Genomic DNA, 17,621 nt, shown 5'->3' on the forward strand with positions numbered 1-17,621 from the left:
CCACATGTACTGCGGTTCGGACACTAAGCATGTGCACATGATGCATGGCTTGGGTCTCACCGTGTCGTAAATGCCGTATCAATGTCATAAAGTCGAAGCAGGGTAATAATACAAAAGAGTCGTAAGTGTCGTGCGTCATAAGTCGAGGATCACCTGTATTTTGTGCAAATGAAAGATGAGTGGCCATTACTATGGCTACAGTAAGATGAACCCCAAGAGTGTTCCTTTACAACTCTTTGAGCACACCTTAATCCACTCCTGAACACTACCAGATTACTCTGGAACAGTGTGGTAATGTTGTGATGTGGAAGAATGTTACAAAAGGTTAGTTAGTTGTGAGCCAAATTCAAACCCTGGCCAGGATAGTGAGCAAATACCTGCTAATTTTGTGCCTAACTTGATTCTTAACAATCCATATTTTTATTTATTAAAACAGCTGCATTTTCTCAAACAGACTCAAATAACCAAAGATATGCACAGTTGTAAAACCTTTCAATGCAATGTTCTTACCCCAGAGAGATTTATTTGTGGCCCAAGAGATCGAATAACCTCCTCAGTGAGATCAGAGTTCTCTGTGTCCCAAACGAAACCAATGGTCACAATCTCTGGACAGTTCATCAGTACACGTCGGATTTTAATCCTCTGCCCACAGTTACTCTGAAAAAAGATAAAAGTATTGTTATTATGGGTCTTACTGCTGGTGTAACCAGCAGCTGTTTTAAAAAAACAAATTTAAAAAAAACCCAGCAACAACAACTGACAGGACACTTGAATAAATAGCAAATGATCACGAGGGGTGTGATCACTCATTTCTTATTCTTGAAAGATATTTTCTGTTACAATTGGAAAACTCACGGTTTCAGGGGGAAGAAATGACCAGTGTACTCACTAGGGGTCATTTTAATATTGGTAAAATTATAGAAATCACACCTTGTCCAGGCTTACTACAAAAAGAGTATTACGTTATGATTAAAAACACATATAATAGATAATAAACAGATAAAAAAAAAGCAAATTCCAAGGGTACAAAGTATTCCTTTAGTTCAGGTTTTCACTGTTCATTCCAAAAAAAAATGGACTAGATGTATCTTATCCTGGATATTAGGTTATTTATTAGTTGTACTGAACTAAACTGAACTTGGGGGTGGGGGACATTTGTATAGATTAGCTCTGTGACCCTAGTTAGTGTCAGACCATTTCCAAAAGCAGCTTGAGAGACTAGAGGGTCTCGGTAGAAGAATAACGGAGAGCCGATCAGCAGTTCCTAAACTGAGTAGAGTCACAAAATGAGTTGACTCATCTATATACACATCATATATATATATATATACTATAGATATATAATGATATATTATATACATATATATTATATTCACACACACACACACACACACACACACACACACACCGGTCAAAAGTTTTAGAACACCTCAATTTTTCCAGTTTTTATTGAAATTTACGCAGTTTAATGTCTCTATGTACTCTGAAATTAAAGCATAGAACAAATAAAAAATTGGAGATAAAAAAGAAATCATGGAATCATTTTGTTTAACAAAATTTAATCTAAATTTTTGACTCGTCAAAGTAGCCACCTTTTGCAGATATAACAGCCGAACACACTTGTGGCATTCTTTCTAAAATGGAAATCAAACATTGTTTGGAAAGTTCTTCCCAACACTTTTGCAGAAGTTCTCACAAATGTGTTGCACTTGTAAGTTGGTTTGCTTTCACCCTTCTGTCTAGTTCATCCTAAACCAGCTTGATGGGGTTTAAGTCTGGAGACTGTGCCGGCCACTCTATGATTTGAAGCCTACTGTCTTGTTCTTTTCTTCTAAGGTAGTTCTAACATAGTCTGGAGATTCGTTTTGGGTCATTATTTTGCTGTAGGATGAACCCCTGACCAACTAGGCGTATACCAGAGGGTATTGCATGGCACTGCAAAATGTTGTGGTAGCCGTTTTGATTCAGGGTGCCACTCACTCTGTGCAAGTCGCCGACTCTGGATCCAGTAAAAGAGCCCCAGACCATCACGCTTCCTCCTCCATGTTTGACAGTTGGTGTCACACACCGAGGAACCATCCTTTCGCCTACTCTACGGCGTACAAAAACCCTGCGTGATGAACCGAAGACTTCAATTTTGATTCATCAGACCATGAGACCTTCTTCCAGTCTTCAGTAGTCCACTGGCCGTGCTTCATGGCCCAGGCAAGCCTCTTTTTTTTATTTTACCATGTTAACAATGGCTTTCTTACTGCCACTCGACCTGTCAAACCAGCAGCTCGAAGTCTTCTCTTCACAGTTGAAACAGGCTTGCTTACTTCGACCAGTGTTAAGCTGTGCTTGAAGCTGTTGTCCTGTGAGCCGCCTATCACGCAAGCTGTTGACTCTCAGAAACTTGTCTTCTGATTCTGTTGTGGCTTTGGGTCTGCCAGACCTCTTCCTGTCAGAGTTTCCTCCAGTTTCTAAGTGCCTTTTGATGGTGTAGGAAACTGTACTCACTGACACCTTGGCTTTCTTTGCAATTTCTCTAAAGGAAAGACCTACACTTTTAAGGGTTATAATGGTCTGACCATCTTCCTTTGTTAGTTGCCTTTTTCTCGCCATTATGATAGCAATATACTGCTTCCTGCAGTACAATACTGTCCACATAATGCTTAAGAGGTTGTAGTAACATAGTCTGTTCCAACACTGCTTTTATACAGACAGACGGTTTGAAAGTAATCAACAAAAGTTGGGACACCTGTAGGAATTGTTAGGATCAACATTCAAGGCTTAATTTACTTCCATTGCTGCAGAACAGCTGTAAGTTGTTAACCCATTACTTGTTTCCTGAAAAAGGCCTTTTTGTTTAACTCTGAACTGTACATTATTTTTCAGTTTTTGGTAACCTAAACTTTTTTTTAAACTCTGGCAGTTTACCGCTTACCTTTGTACCATTTCAGGTTATTCACTGGACTTGAACTGCTTAAATTACAATAAAAACTGGAAAAAATGGGGGTGTTAAACTTTTGACCAGTAGTGTATGTGTGTGTGTATATATACATACATACAGTGGCTTGCAAAAGTATTCAGACCCCTGACCAATTCTCTCATATTACTGAATTACAAATGGTACATTTAAATTTCGTTCTGTTCAATATTTTATTATAAAACACTTAAACTCAAAATCAATTATTGTAAGGTGACACTGGTTATATGTTGGGAAATATTTTTAAGAAAAATAAAAAAAAAAAACTGAAATATCTTGCTTGCATAAGTATTCTACCCCCACACATTAATATTTGGTAGAGCCACCTTTCGCTGCAATAACAGCTTTAAGTCTTTTGGGGTAAGTGTGTACCAGCTTTGCACACAGTGTCGGAGTGATTTTGGCCCATTCTTCTTGGCAGATTTGCTCCAGGTTGTTCAGGTTGGTTGGACGACGCTTGTGGACCGCAATTTTCAAATAGTGCCACAGATTCTCAATGGGATTGAGATCAGGACTTTGACTGGGCCACTGTAGGACATTCACCTTTTTGTTCTTGAGCCACTCCAATGTTGCTTTGGCCTTGTGCTTGGGAACATTGTCCTGCTGAAAGGTGAATTTCCTCCCAAGCTTCAGTTTTTTAGCAGACTGAAGCAGATTCTCTTGCAGTATTTTCCTGTATTTTGCTCTATCCATTCTTCCTTCAATTGCAACAAGATGCCCAGTCCCTGCTCATGAGAAGCATCCCCACAGCATGATGCTGCCACCACCATACTTCACTGTAGGGATGGTGTGTCTTGAGGCATGGGCAGTGTTAGATTTGCGCCACACACAGCGCTTTCAGTTTTGGCCAAAAAGCTCTATCTTGGTCTCATCTGACCACAAAACCTTTTCCCACATCGCAGCTGGGTCACTCATGCTTTCTGGCAAACTCCAGACGTGCTTTCAGATGGTACTTTTTGAGTAATGGCTTCTTTCTTGCCACCCTCCCATACAGGCCAGTGTTATGCAGAGCTCTTGATATGGTTGACTGGTGCACCATTACTCCACTCCCAGCCACTGAACTCTGTAGCTCCTTCAAAGTGATTGCTGGCCTCTCTGTGGCTTCTCTCACAAGTCTCCTTGTTTGAGCGCTGAGTTTTGAGGGACGGCCTTTTATTGGCAGTGCCTGGGTGGTGTGATGCAGCTTCCACTTCCTGATTATTGATCCAACTGTGCTCACTGGGATATCCAAACACTTGGATGTTATTTTGTACCCTTTCTCTAATCTATGCATTTGTATTACTTTATCTCTAACTTCTGTAGAATGCGCTTTGGTCTTCATTTTCCTTCAGATTCACAGCCTTACCAATGATCCTTCAACAGTGGGGTTTTTATCCAAAAAATATGACAGCAACTTTAATGGTTCACAGGTAGATGCCAATGGTAAGGTAATTGTGTCCTCGTTAGGGCAATTTCTTTCATCGGTGCAAACTGGGAGCTTCCACAGCACAGGGGTTGAATACTTACGCAAGCAAGATATTTCAGTTTTTTATTTTTCTTAAAAATATTTTCCAACATAAAACCAAGGTCACCTTACATTAATTGATTCTGAGTTTCAGTGTTTAAAAATAAAATATCAAACAGAACAAAATTACCATTTGTAATTCAGTAATATGAAAGAATTGGTCAGGGGTCTGAATACTTTTGCAAGCCACTGTGTGTGTGTGTGTGTGTGTGTGTATATATATATAAACATGACAAAACTGAGTTTTCTGTGCTGCCGCAGTGCTGTTGCATTGCTGCTTTGTGCAAGCTGCAGGGGAAGGATGTTCTACTACACTGTCGATATAAATAGCACACATCCTTACCCACTCAGCCTCAGGTCACCATTGGTGAATGTGGCACGCTACTTTATTAAGTATCCATAGCATTTTATAGTCTTTTCATTTTTCTCATATCTATTTTCTTTTTTCTTTTTGAATACTGTAATACATTATACAGTATATTAACTATATTTATAATGTCTATATTTTCTGAATATGTAATTCCTTACCAGTTATATATGCTATTATGTGTGTTTTGTATAATTTTTTGAAATTACAGGTTGGGGGTGCAACTATAATTAGTAAATGGAACACACACACACACACTATATATATATTATACACACACAAATACAAAAACACAGCTGCACACCTCTTGTAGTCATTTCTTAAACTACCACAGTTTAAGGAATAAAATTTGTTTTTCAAGAAATGTTATCTATATCAACTTAAAACAATAAACAGTATTATTCTTTTGTGAATGTGGGAGGGGAAAGGATGTCCAAACCTTTTCAAACAATAAATAAAAACTGGATGCAGTATAGTACTCCCTCATTAAACCGGGGGGCAAAACAGGTTTATTTAATTTACTGCATTTATATAGCATACAAAAGTATCGCAAAACACCGTACAGTACATAGCAGAAAAAAAGAACAAATCACAATACATTTGTATAGCATGTCACACATACAACTGCTATAAAATCAGATCATTTAAATAACAGTATACACATTATAAAAGCAGCTATTTCAAGGTTTTGTTTTTATTTTCATTTTATTTATGTTGTCCGAAATAACGAGGTGTCCAATTTAAAAAGAAAAATCGCATGCACAAACACACATGTACAGACCTTAATTTATTTTAAATATATAAATCAGAGCTGAAATAAGTGTTCTATGTACGTATTACATTATGTAAAAATATAAATATGTACAGTAGGCCTACATAGTACACTAGTAGAAAGCACACTTTCCTTTTACTTTAGCGTACAGGCTCCCAGTAACACAAAATAAATCATGCTGCTGCACTGTGCACATTACTATACAATACGCAAAATTAATTTTAAATAGAAAATATTTTGGCGCATTTTCTTTTTTACAGTAGCCTACTTAGTACACAATTAACACAAAATAGATCACAGTATGGCATTATGATACTATCAGAGAACGTGTGCGCAGCAGAGCGGTGACAAAAATACACTCACAGCTCATAATAGCCTCCGCTCTTTCTGACATTCTGCTTTACTGCTTGTGATTCCACCCTGCTCCCCTGCTCCAGACAAAATAGGCATGCTCCGCTCATACCGTATTCAAAAATAAAAATAAACTAGCCATTCTTTCCCCCACTACATTTCCGATTGCAGATGACACAAAAAAAAAAAAAAAAACAAAGAAGCTATGATCAGCAAAGAAAAAAGCCTACATAAAGTGCTCATAGAATTTATTTAATTCATTTCGAAAATGCATTCTTACTCCATTTACTGATCAAATGCAAGATTAACCTACTGTTTAATTCTTTGAAACAGCAGGTCTTATGAATGAGGTGCATAATCTGTTTACCCGGGACTAAACTCTGATGATTAATACACTTTTATATGGATTAAGGTCATTCAGACACAACAATCCTTGAAGCTATTTAATTACACACTGCATAAATATAAACAAGTATAACAACAATCTACAAGGTAAAATATTTCACCTACCGGACAGTTCCTAAGGTCTCCAACAGTACTTGCTGCCTGCAACAACTCTCCAAACATGTCTGACTTAATGCGTTCATTTCTCTCCATCATTTTGTCAACTTGATTGCTAGTGGGGTGGGGGGGGAGATGTTTGCCGTTAAATGTCTATACCATAGCAAAATTCAAAGCTCTTAAACTTCTCATTGGGAAATGCTACTTACCAGAGAGCTGTTGTGGATACATAATGCACAAACTCTGTAAAAGGCAGAGGGTCAGACGATGCCCCACAACTGCGACACACACTCTAAATGAAAGAAAAACATGTCTTATTATTGGTTTAGGCCTATATAGCTGTTTTGATCAACTTCTTAACATACAGACATCTACTAGAAAATAATTTAGTACCATCAGCCAATCAGCTTCCTGCTCTATCGGGCTTCTATCAGAATAGATGACCGCTGGAACGTCACAGCATAAACTGTGAATCAAACTTAAAATCAATCCGCGTAAGTGCAGACTTTCATTTTGACTTGCCTTAAAAGATCAGTTTACATCTATTGGACAGCAAATACACATATAGGCATACATCTCACTCGATTTATCTAGCATGCATTCCTGCTTCATATTCGTTTGAGTGCTGACAGGGGGATTTCAATTATAAAAAGTGTTGTTATAATTAACTATTTTCCGTAACTGACTTCACATGGGACAAAAATAAACCCTACAAGGGTGGCAATACACTTCATTGAAGTTCCCTTGTGTTGCCGAGCAGGAATTGTGGGTAATCTCACTCTTGAACCATCCTAGCTATTCCAGAAAGTACAGCTAAAAAGCAGTTTGAAAAATACTGTTCAAAACAGGAGATATTCATTGGTCATGACACTAAAGTATCAATGTTGTCTGTTTCAAAGTATTGTACTTCCTAGCTCTTCAGTATCAATGAACACGTTTGTTTATTGTAGCAATAAACTATAAACAGAGGTTTTTAACATACAAAGGCAACACAAATCACATGGGTTAGCCTGAGATTTATCACCCCTTAGTGAATTGTTCTTTCTCTTAATAGAGCTTTAGGAGGAATACAGTGCTTCATAAAAGTGAAGTACAGGAATAAAACATTTTTTTGACTTTGAATCCCATCTATCGTAGTAAAGAAATGATCATACACCATTGAGGTTGAGAATTTCTTAAAAATTGTATTTATTTATTTTTTTAAATTTTTGTACAGTTTACCTGTTCGTACAAAGTCATTGCAAACTTCTGGTGGGTAATACATGACTTGGAAGTGCACATATCTTTTTCACATTCAGGCACTATGTGAAAATGAATCCTCTCAAGAATATTCTCCTGGAAGGCAAAACATAAAGTTAGTTAATTTGCATATGCCTATACTGCACAACATATGTATACACACTCCTAGACCATATGAGACTATTACTCTCTTTAAAAGACATACTTCAGACCCAATACTGAACACAATAAAAACACAAAGAAATACTTGGATTAAGGAATTGCTGGGAAATATTAAGGTGTGCCACTTTATAAACCATGTTTAATTTTTTTTTTTTTTAAACATCTGCACCATTATTTTTGACTAAACATCTGCCAATTCATTACAGCTGGAAGAGATTAAATAAGAAACGTAATAAGAAAAGTCATCAACCCCCCCCCCCTTCCCTCCTCCTTCCACCCTGTTAAATAATTAGAAATTAAAAAATATAGCTTGTCTGCAAAACATAAAAAAGCTACTGCAACACATATCATTTTGGATGTCCTTGAGAGGGCATTTTAATCTCAATGGAAAAATAAAGTGTTCACCCAATCATGCTGCATGAGGTTGCATAACATCTTTTTAAAATAATATTTCACTGCTGACTAATCAAAGAATCTAAAGGACATAACACTCTTAATACATGACCTTGCCATTTCATTTCAAAGCAGGACATTGTGTCCTGTTGTACTGCTTTACACTTCAGCAACTAAAGCGGACAAACAGGGTAATGACAAAGTACTTACAAAGCATTCTGCTGCGTCGTCCATGAACCCAAGCTGAAATCTGTGCTCATCTTTGAAACTTTCAGCTAGGGCATTGCGCAAGACATCTGAAGGCAGTGCTCGTTCTCTGCTGTGTTGAAACTGGATAAAAATACTCTGGAAATTGCAAAAGAAAAATAAAATTTGCCATTGTGCAAAATGCTGGGAATAAGAACAAAACCCAAGGGATTTTCTGAGGACAGTCTTGAGACAGATGGGCCTCTAGAAACATAACAAAAGATAATATTTATTTTACCTTTAACGCACAAAAAATACAGGCATCATCAAGACAAACATGCCCAGGCAACTGTCTTAAACTTCTTCTGAAAATATCGAGATGCCAGAGTACCTGGAGGAAAAAAAAAAAAAAAAAAACACAGTCTTGGTTATTTAAGTTTTCAATTTAAGCACAGCACTCTAAATAAAATATCTGATCTAACCTGCACACATTTACTGACGTGTAAACATTAATTAACAATCCACATTAATACAGATTACCAAATCACTGACTTCATGCTATATACCAGCGGTTCTCAAACTGAGGTCCGCCGGCTCCATTCAGGTGGTCCGTGGAAAGGTTACTATTAAGGAAAGGAAGTGGCAGCATAGTTTGTAGATCCTATTGTAAACCCAAATTTTGAGAACTTTAAAACTCAGCTACAGAAGAAAGAAGAAAATGCATATATGGAGAATATCTCCAAGTTAAAATAAGTCTAAACTCTGTCATATATAGATTTGGAGTGTTGTGTTGTATAAACATACAGCTGTAGCTGGGTTGGACAAAGGCATAATGCAACACAGGACACAAGACTTTATCCTAATAATACAGATACAATTTTAAAAAGTGTTTTTATTATTAAAAAAAACAATTGTATTACATAGCCTTCTGCTTTGGAGAAAAATAGTCCCTCAAACAAGGTTCTATTCTTTGTTGTAAGCATTCAACTGAGGTTTCAGCGTTTCCATTTATTGTAATTAATTAGAATGAATGAAGCCCCCGTGCTGGTCTATATCGCTCCATAAACACAGCTGACATAACCCGCAATGTTAGTCTTGTTAGTGACCAAGCATTTAAAAATGCCAATCATGAATTTTTGTTGATAATGAAAAGATACAGAAAAGGAGTGTAACAGGGAGAGATCTGTGCTGACTCTGCTGGCGTGTTCATGGGCTGCAGGAAGAGGGCGGCAGTCGTCCAACAACCGCCTGTGAGTCATGGCAGTGACACGGGGAGGTGGGAAAGTGGGTGTGTAGACTTTCCCCCTCTCTGAATGGCTGAGAGGCGCGTCTTGGGAGATTGTTAGCCCTATAAATTAACGCTCCGTTGTTTCCTCAGGTCTGCCCACTTAGACGCACCGAGAGTGCGGAAGCTCTGATCCAGGACCGGGAATCAGGCGAAACAAAGAGTTTCATAGCGAGACAGAGAGAGAGCGGGGAACCCTTGGGCAGACCCCGGCGTATTGTGACAGAACAGGCTAGTTAGCCTACAGAGTAGGACAGTGATCCGGGCCGTGCGGGTAGCGACGACCAGGATAATGCTGCCGAGTGCAGCACCTTTTATTTGTAGTTTTATTACTGTTTTATTTTCCATTGTTCTTTTTCTCCTTCTGTTTTCATTATTATTTCTTTGAGCACCTGCGAGTGCACTTGCTGTTCACGTACCAGCTGTGGTATTTCCGTGGGGCTGTCTATCATCGTTGATAGGCAGCCCACGGTCAACAGTGCCCTCTGCCGGAAAAAGCAAGAACTGTTTGAAAATAAAGCTGGGCACCTGTGTGGTGTTTTCAAGTACACCTGTCTGTCTCCTAGTCAGTGAATTACCCACACCCCTTCCACAAGGAGACAAAGACAAAGTTAATTCTCCACGCATTCCTACCGCTGACTTAGAGAAGCCAACATCATTTTGAGCAAATAATAGATCTTAATACCGTTGCAGTATAACACAGAGTGTACAACTTTATTTTATTTATTTATTTATTTTTAAACTTTGATTGTCTTTATAAAAAATAAACATACCAAGTTATTTGGCATAGTAAAATAGTAAATAACAAATGTTTAAATCATTCCATGAAAGGAAGTGTGATTTGGTGGTTTTATTTTTGTGAATTATGGTAATTTAAGTGATTAACATTAGTCTTTCTTCATTTGAGCCTTTATTTTATAACTTGCATGATGTACTGTGTACCGTGATATTAAGGTTACCACTGTATTTTTTTTATTTTATTTTTTTTAACGGTTATCATACCATGCAAATTTCATACCGTCCCATCCCTATTCTGCATAGCCCAGTGCAGCTTTGAAATGTTACTGCGGGAGGCTGGCTGCGGGTGTGAACCAAAGGGACGATGCAAAGATCACAAGTGAACTGCTAATCATAATGCAAATAACCACTAAAACTAAATAAATAAATCAATTATTTAAACAAACATAATGTACTAAATCTGTGATAAAAGTGACCTATAATTTTACAATAATGTTAACAATTACATTAAGCTGACAGTTTATAATCCAGACAAATGTAAATATGCCATGTTGAAAATGTGTTCTGTGCTGCAAGATTTGGAGAAGGCGTTTCTCTAAAAGCTGCATGTGATGTCAGAAAGACGACAGCCAAGAGCAGAAAGCTCTAGGTAACAGAACACAGCAATTTAAACGTGTATTCTGTGTCGTTGACAGTTTCCTTCAAAACCATTATCAAAATACAGTACCAGTTCACAAAAAGATCTTCCTCAGGCACTTTGCTAAGGATGCAAATGGCATCGCTTGATTTAGAAGAAGCGTGTTTGCAGTTGAAAAAATGGCCTAAACTGCGTATAAAGGAATTACGATAACTGCGGTGTAGATTAAAAGGAACAGTATTAACATCGTACTGCACCTAAACCACGGTATACCGACCCATCCCTATACCCAACTTCCTTGACTGAATGAGTTTCCACTTGCTACTAGATAGAGACCATCAACAGCGTAAGACAACCAAACCAGTACAGGAGGGACAAGATTGCAGAACATCATCTAGTATATAGTGGGGATGTCGTTCGTTTTACTGATCTTCTTTTCTACATTAAATAAAAACTAAATAAATTAAATCGAAATTAACAGATTGCTTGATTAATTGAAATCAATAATCTTATTCATGTTCAACTATTTAAATCACACCTTTACTCCACGCAACTGTTATTTCAAGCGAAAGCAAAAATTACAGCGGCATGCCTTTTATCATGCTTTATTGACCATGGTGTCTTTCTACCCGACACAATCAAAAGATGTACAAATAGTACATTTCAACCAAATGCAACTTAGCTGTTATTGATAATAATAATAATAATAATAATAATAATAATAATAATAATATTGTAAAAGTTGTACTTGTGACAGTGTAGTGAGAAACAGATACAACATAGGAGCTGGTTTACTAAACTCGGGTGGAGCAGCGCAAATGCAACATAATGTCTGTACCACTTTGTCTTGACACAATCTCTTCTCTGCGAGTGTATGGCACAATTATAATGAAGCCAGATGCAATACATGTTCATCAGTAAATAATTATTAAATTGTCATTTCATATTTTTACTAGGACTTTTCTTTGCCTTCTGCCATTTTACTATTATGCTTAATGAACGCGCATGCTGCAATAGCAAATCTCAAAACACGGCTATTAGCGTAATTTAATTGAATAGCCCTGGGTTGCGCCGTTAGTATATCAGCCCCATAGTATTTGTCACTGTATTGCAGACGTGCGTTTTTTGACAAGCCCTGTGTTGTGTATGTGCGACAGTGGCAAGACACTTTCCTTTGTGCTTGCGAAAGTATCACCTTACACCTTCACTGTAAATAAGTAAAACACAATTTAATCTATCTATGCATTTAACACAACAGGAAGTATAGATGTGCCTTGAAATTTGATTTTTCCACTGTTGACTGGTAAATTATGTACACTGCATAATTTGGTACTTTTACAAATTTGGTACTTTTAACATGTATAGCTTTTGCATATTTTTGTCTTGTTGAAAAGACTCACCTGCACAGCACTGTTGAGAAAGCAGCTGTTCTGTCCCGGTTCATTTAACAAGCCTTTTGTCGGGGCAAGGGAAAGCATGCTCCCTGGCTGGTAGGTTTTTCCAAGATTGCCACCAGGCTTCTTGAAGAACTTGACCCATGCCATTTGATTAAAGTCAGACTTTGTGAAGAAGAGTCACTCAGCAAAGCAAGTCTAAGGTAAGCAAAGGAGCTGGTAATCCAAAGTAAAAATCTCAGCAATATAAATATTTTTCCTACAGCAGCTTTCTTACCGAACATCAGGAGATCTCTGATCCCTCAAGCTGCTTGGGCAAGCAATGTAATTACAGCAAATGTCTATGGGTGTGGCTCAAATTAAAAGCCACTAATTAAAAAAACAATGGGAAGTTGTCCCTTGTACCAAAACCTAACCCTTCGAGTGGAGTACACAGTAATCCAAGAGTACTACACCATTGCTGTATTATTTTGGGGGCTTTCTTGTTGCTAAGCATCCTCGTTGAAGTTATAAAAAAAAAAAAAGTCCTTATGTGTTAATGCGGAAAACCATGCAGCACTTTGTTAACTTTTGCTCTCAATGTAGCCAATCAATACGTTTCATTGTCTCTCTTTAGACCGAAACATTAAGGAATCCACAGGGAAGCTCACATATTGCAGTTCTATTCATCTGGAGTCCACTTTTCTGGTGCTGGACCTAGCATTGAGGGGGAAACAAAAAGAAAAAGATAATAAAACATGTTCTAATCAATTTTATGATAAGTGCATTACTTTTTTTATAGTAGAAAATAAATTATACAGCTATTTAGTTTGGTTATTTAAGAAATTTTATCTGAAAAGTCTTTGAATTGAATTTCGAATTGCTCCAATTTTAAATACCTGTAACATTACTAATGTTGAAACTGATCTGAGGTGTAGATGTACTAAAGTGTTGCTCCTGTCGCAAACAAGTCGGAAGTCTAGGGTGAAATTTACTAAACATGCGCACTGCTGTTAGCGACTTTTTAGGGAATGTTGTGCGGCAGCAGTTTTTCTTTGCAGTTCAACCTTAGATGAATACGGCATGATTTATTTTGTGTTACAGGTAGCCTTTATGCCAAAGTAAAAAGAAAGTGTGCTATGTATTCATTTCATATTACTAGGGTACTGTATAGGTCTACTGTACAGATTTTGATTTTTACATAATGTAATGTAGCCTGCCTAAAACACGTTAGTGTTATTTCAGTGCAATGATTTACATTTAAAATATACTGAGCACTATAAATGTGTGTGTGTTTTATTGCATTTTATTGTATTGTTTTTAAACCAGACACCTCCTTTTGTCAAATAAACATGTCCGGTTTACGAGGAGCTACTGTATGATTATTAAAAGCTTTTTGTGGGTAAAGGTGGGGACCCACTGTAGAATCTAATAGGATTAAATGCCTTTCATATATATATATATATATATATATATATATATATATATATATATATATATATATATATATATATATATATATATATATATATATAAAAAAATGGTTGTACCACGGATAGAAAGTCTACAGAAAAGAACAATGAGGATTTTTTTGCCACTTATCTACATACCATACTCCACACTGTTAAGGAATTTTTATTGAGAAAAAAAACATATATATTAAAAATATTCATATTTTTCTATGATTAATAGTCTCCCCCCCTGAGTTAATACTTGGTGGAAGCACCTTTGGCAGCAATTACAGCTGTGAGTCTATTGGGATAGGTCTCTACCAACTTTGCACACCTAGATTTGGCAATATTTGACCATTCTTCTTTACAAAACTGTTCAAGCTCTGTCAAGTTCCTTGGGGAGCGTTGATGGACAGCAATCTTCAAGTCATGCCATAAATTTTCAATTGGATTTAGGTCGGGGCTCTGACTGGGCCACTCAAGGACATTTACCTTTTTGTTCCTTAGCCACTCCAGTGTAGCTTTGCTTGTGTGCTTTGGGTCATTGTCATGCTGAAAAGTGAACTTCTGTCCCAGTTTCTGCTTTCTTGCAGAGGGCAGCAGGTTTTCCTCAAGGACTTCTCTGTACTTTGCTCCATTCATTTTCCCTTCTATCCTGACAAGTGCCCCAGTCTCTGCTGATGAGAAACATCCCCACCATGCTTCACAGTAGGGATGGTGTTCTTTGGATGATGCACTGTTTTGGGTTTGCGCCAAACATAACACTTTGCATTTGGGCCAAAAAGTTCCATTGTAGTTTCGACACTTCGACCAGTCTTGGCCATAAAAGCCTGTAGCTCTTGCAAATTTGCCATTGGCCTCTTGGTAGCCTCTCTGATCAGTCTCCTTCTTGCTCAGTCATCCAGTTTGGAGGGACGGCCTGATCTAGGCAGGGTCTTGGTGGTGCCATACATCTTCTACTTCTTAATAATCATCTTGACTGTGCTCCAAGGGATAGTTAAAGCTTTTGATATAATTTTTTATACCCATCCCCTGATCTGTGCCTTTCAACCTTTGTCTCGGAGTTCTTTTGAAAGTGCCTTGGTGCTCATGGTTGAGTCTTTGTTTTGAAATGCACTACCCAGCAGACTAACATAACAGGAACCTACAGGAACTGCTGAATTTAACCTGAAATTAATTGAATCACTACAATTTAACACAAGTGGAGGCCACTTAACTATGTGTGTGATTTTGAAGGCGATCGGTTATACCTGAGCTAATTTAGGATTGTTATTACAAGGAGGGTGGAAAGTTATCCAACAAAGTTATTTCAGTTTTTATTTTTAATTAATTTTCTACAAATTTCTAGAATATTTTTTTTACCTGGAAGTTGTGGGGAAAGGGAGCGTAGACTTTCTATCGGCAGTAATATATATATATATTACACACACACACATCTCCATGGACCACACTGTGTTACAATAATGTTAGGTTATTACCATAACCCTGGTTCCTTGCAATGAATGACAACCATTATATAACGGAAAGAGCCCTCTCTGACCATCAATCACTGAGCATATATAAAAAAGCTGCCCTATCAAGGCCCTGCTGTGAGGAGGAAGTCCCTCCCACCTCCTGTTGAAGAGGATCGTCCTCACAGTAGCATACCACCATTTTCTTTCGAAATCGGAGGTCAGCTGGGAACACGACCTTGAAGGGTAATGATTGCCATTCTTTTCAGGAAAACCAGGGTTATGGTAATAACCTAACATTCCCTTTCAAGTGGAATGATAACCGTTACCAAATGGGAAGCTGTACCAAGCTGTCATGGCTCCAGATTACAGACAGTATAGCCTCACGGCGATAGCCTCAGAGCCCTCATGATGCCTAAGGGCATGCCGCCTGCAACACCCTAGAGCCCAGAGAGGGCCTCGCTCAATCTGCAACATCAAGGCTGTAAAAATGTGCAAATGTGTGAATACCTGTCAATGTAACAGCATTGCAAAGCTCATCCAAGTAGGCGCCATGAAAGAGAGCCCACGAAGTTGCTTGGCCCCTGGTGCAATGGGCCGTAATGTCCCCAGGCAAGGGGGAGTCCATCTGTTTATACACCAAGCATATGGCATCTGCCACCCAGTGCGCTAGACGTTGCTTTGATAGGGTCTGACCTCTAGAGCGGGACCCATAGCAGATAAACAGCTGGTTGGACTGTCTCCAGGACACTGTCCTATCCAGGTAACAACGGAAAGCCCAAACCGGGCAAAGCGTGTACTGTCTAAGGTCCTCCTCTGATTTGTGCTGGGGAGGTCTGAAAGTTTCCAAAACCACTGGTTGGTTAATATAGAATGATGCCGAAGGAGACCGCGGTCGATGCCGAGCACTCGGTGCCGAGGAGACCGTGGTTGGTGCCGAACAGTCAGTGCTGAGTCTGTCAGTGCAGAGTCAATCGGCGGCGAGGTCGATGTTCTGACCGGTGCCAATCAATTGGCATCGAGGAGATGTCCAAGCTGGTGCCGAGTTTAATTCTGCGTCAGGGTCGGCGCCGAGGAGAGTGCAGTCGATTTTGTGCTAACGTAGCCGAGTCAGTCGGCGTTAGGAAAGCCAGAGGCTTGGGAGGGGCACATAGGCTGGAGCTGCAAGGTAGCTGAGGCCGAGTAAATCGGCGTAGAGAAAGACGCAGTGAGCCTGCAGGGTGACCCTACAGCACCACAATATTGCTTGCCAATATCAAAAGAGGGGTCAAAACCAACTCTAATCAGTAATACTAAGCGAGACACAAGAGCAATCTCAAAAATCACTTAAATGTGTATGTGAATTTGTAGGCTCAAAGAACCAAACAAATCAGCCAATTTCCAGAAAAAAGACACACGAGACAATCTGTGACCTGACTCAGTGGACTGAGAGAGAAAATGGAGTTAAGCTACTGTGGGGACAACCCTCTTCAACAGGAGGTGGGAGGGACCCTCCTCACAGCAGGGCCCTGGATGGCAGCTTTTTTATATATGCGCAGTGATTGACGTTCAGAGAGGGCCCTTCCCATTCGGTAATGGTTGTTATTCTACTTGAGCAGCTTAGGCAACAGAAGCCAGAAGCCACTAGGCAGTTAAATTGAGACTACAAAAATGACTAGTTAAAATACAGGCTAGGTAGTTGTTAGTTTATTTTGTTTTTACTCTCTATTAATTCAATTATGTTAATTGAAAAATGACTTAAGAAATAATAATCGTAATAATAATAATAATAATAATAAATAATAATAATAATAATAATAAGGGAAATTAGCAAGTTAATGTTCATGCAGAGCCATGAATGGGTTTAAGTTCAACACCAACTCTAAATAAAATTGTATTAATGTTACTAAGCAGTAGTAATAATTTGAAACACTGGTATTTCAAAATAACAAAAGCCTTCAGCATGGAGCATTTAACTGAACGAGACAGGCCTTACCAGACGCTAAAGCTACTGCATTAAAAATAACATTTAAAGTTTTTCTATTTTATTTTTTTTATTATTTTTTTTTTGTGATTTTATGCAGCACTAGTTTTTGTTGCCAATGAATACAAATGTTTTCCTCAATATTCCACGAGAAATGCGGTTTGCTCAGAATTTCATCTGTGGTCTGGTAGCCTTCACTCAGGTTTCATTATCCCAACGTTGGACCATGCCACACCGTGGGTATTTCTAATAGCCTAAATAATACCTCAATACTAAATAG

General features: G+C 38.3%; 1 protein-coding gene across 9 annotated transcripts in view; it reads right to left on the reverse strand.

The window, feature by feature from the left end:
* Nucleotides 1–17,621, reverse strand: part of LOC121322718 (inactive ubiquitin carboxyl-terminal hydrolase 53-like) — a 58,618-nt gene that overhangs the window by 27,400 nt on the left and 13,597 nt on the right. For 8 of the 9 annotated variants that reach the window (XM_041262995.1, XM_041262986.1, XM_041262971.1 and 5 more), the window contains 7 exons: nt 12,504–13,193; nt 8,742–8,834; nt 8,468–8,602; nt 7,685–7,798; nt 6,673–6,755; nt 6,473–6,578; nt 511–657 (listed from right to left, as the gene is read on the reverse strand). In XM_041262995.1, the coding sequence (XP_041118929.1) occupies nt 511–657; nt 6,473–6,578; nt 6,673–6,755; nt 7,685–7,798; nt 8,468–8,602; nt 8,742–8,834; nt 12,504–12,647 (822 nt within the window). In that variant the 5' untranslated portion in view covers nt 12,648–13,193. The remainder of the gene's footprint in view (nt 1–510; nt 658–6,472; nt 6,579–6,672; nt 6,756–7,684; nt 7,799–8,467; nt 8,603–8,741; nt 8,835–12,503; nt 13,194–17,621) is intronic. The other variant, XM_041262952.1, reaches the window with a different exon arrangement.

This window comes from Polyodon spathula, chromosome 1 (assembly GCF_017654505.1).
Source record: "Polyodon spathula isolate WHYD16114869_AA chromosome 1, ASM1765450v1, whole genome shotgun sequence".
In the NCBI taxonomy this organism is placed as follows: Eukaryota; Metazoa; Chordata; class Actinopteri; order Acipenseriformes; family Polyodontidae; genus Polyodon; species Polyodon spathula.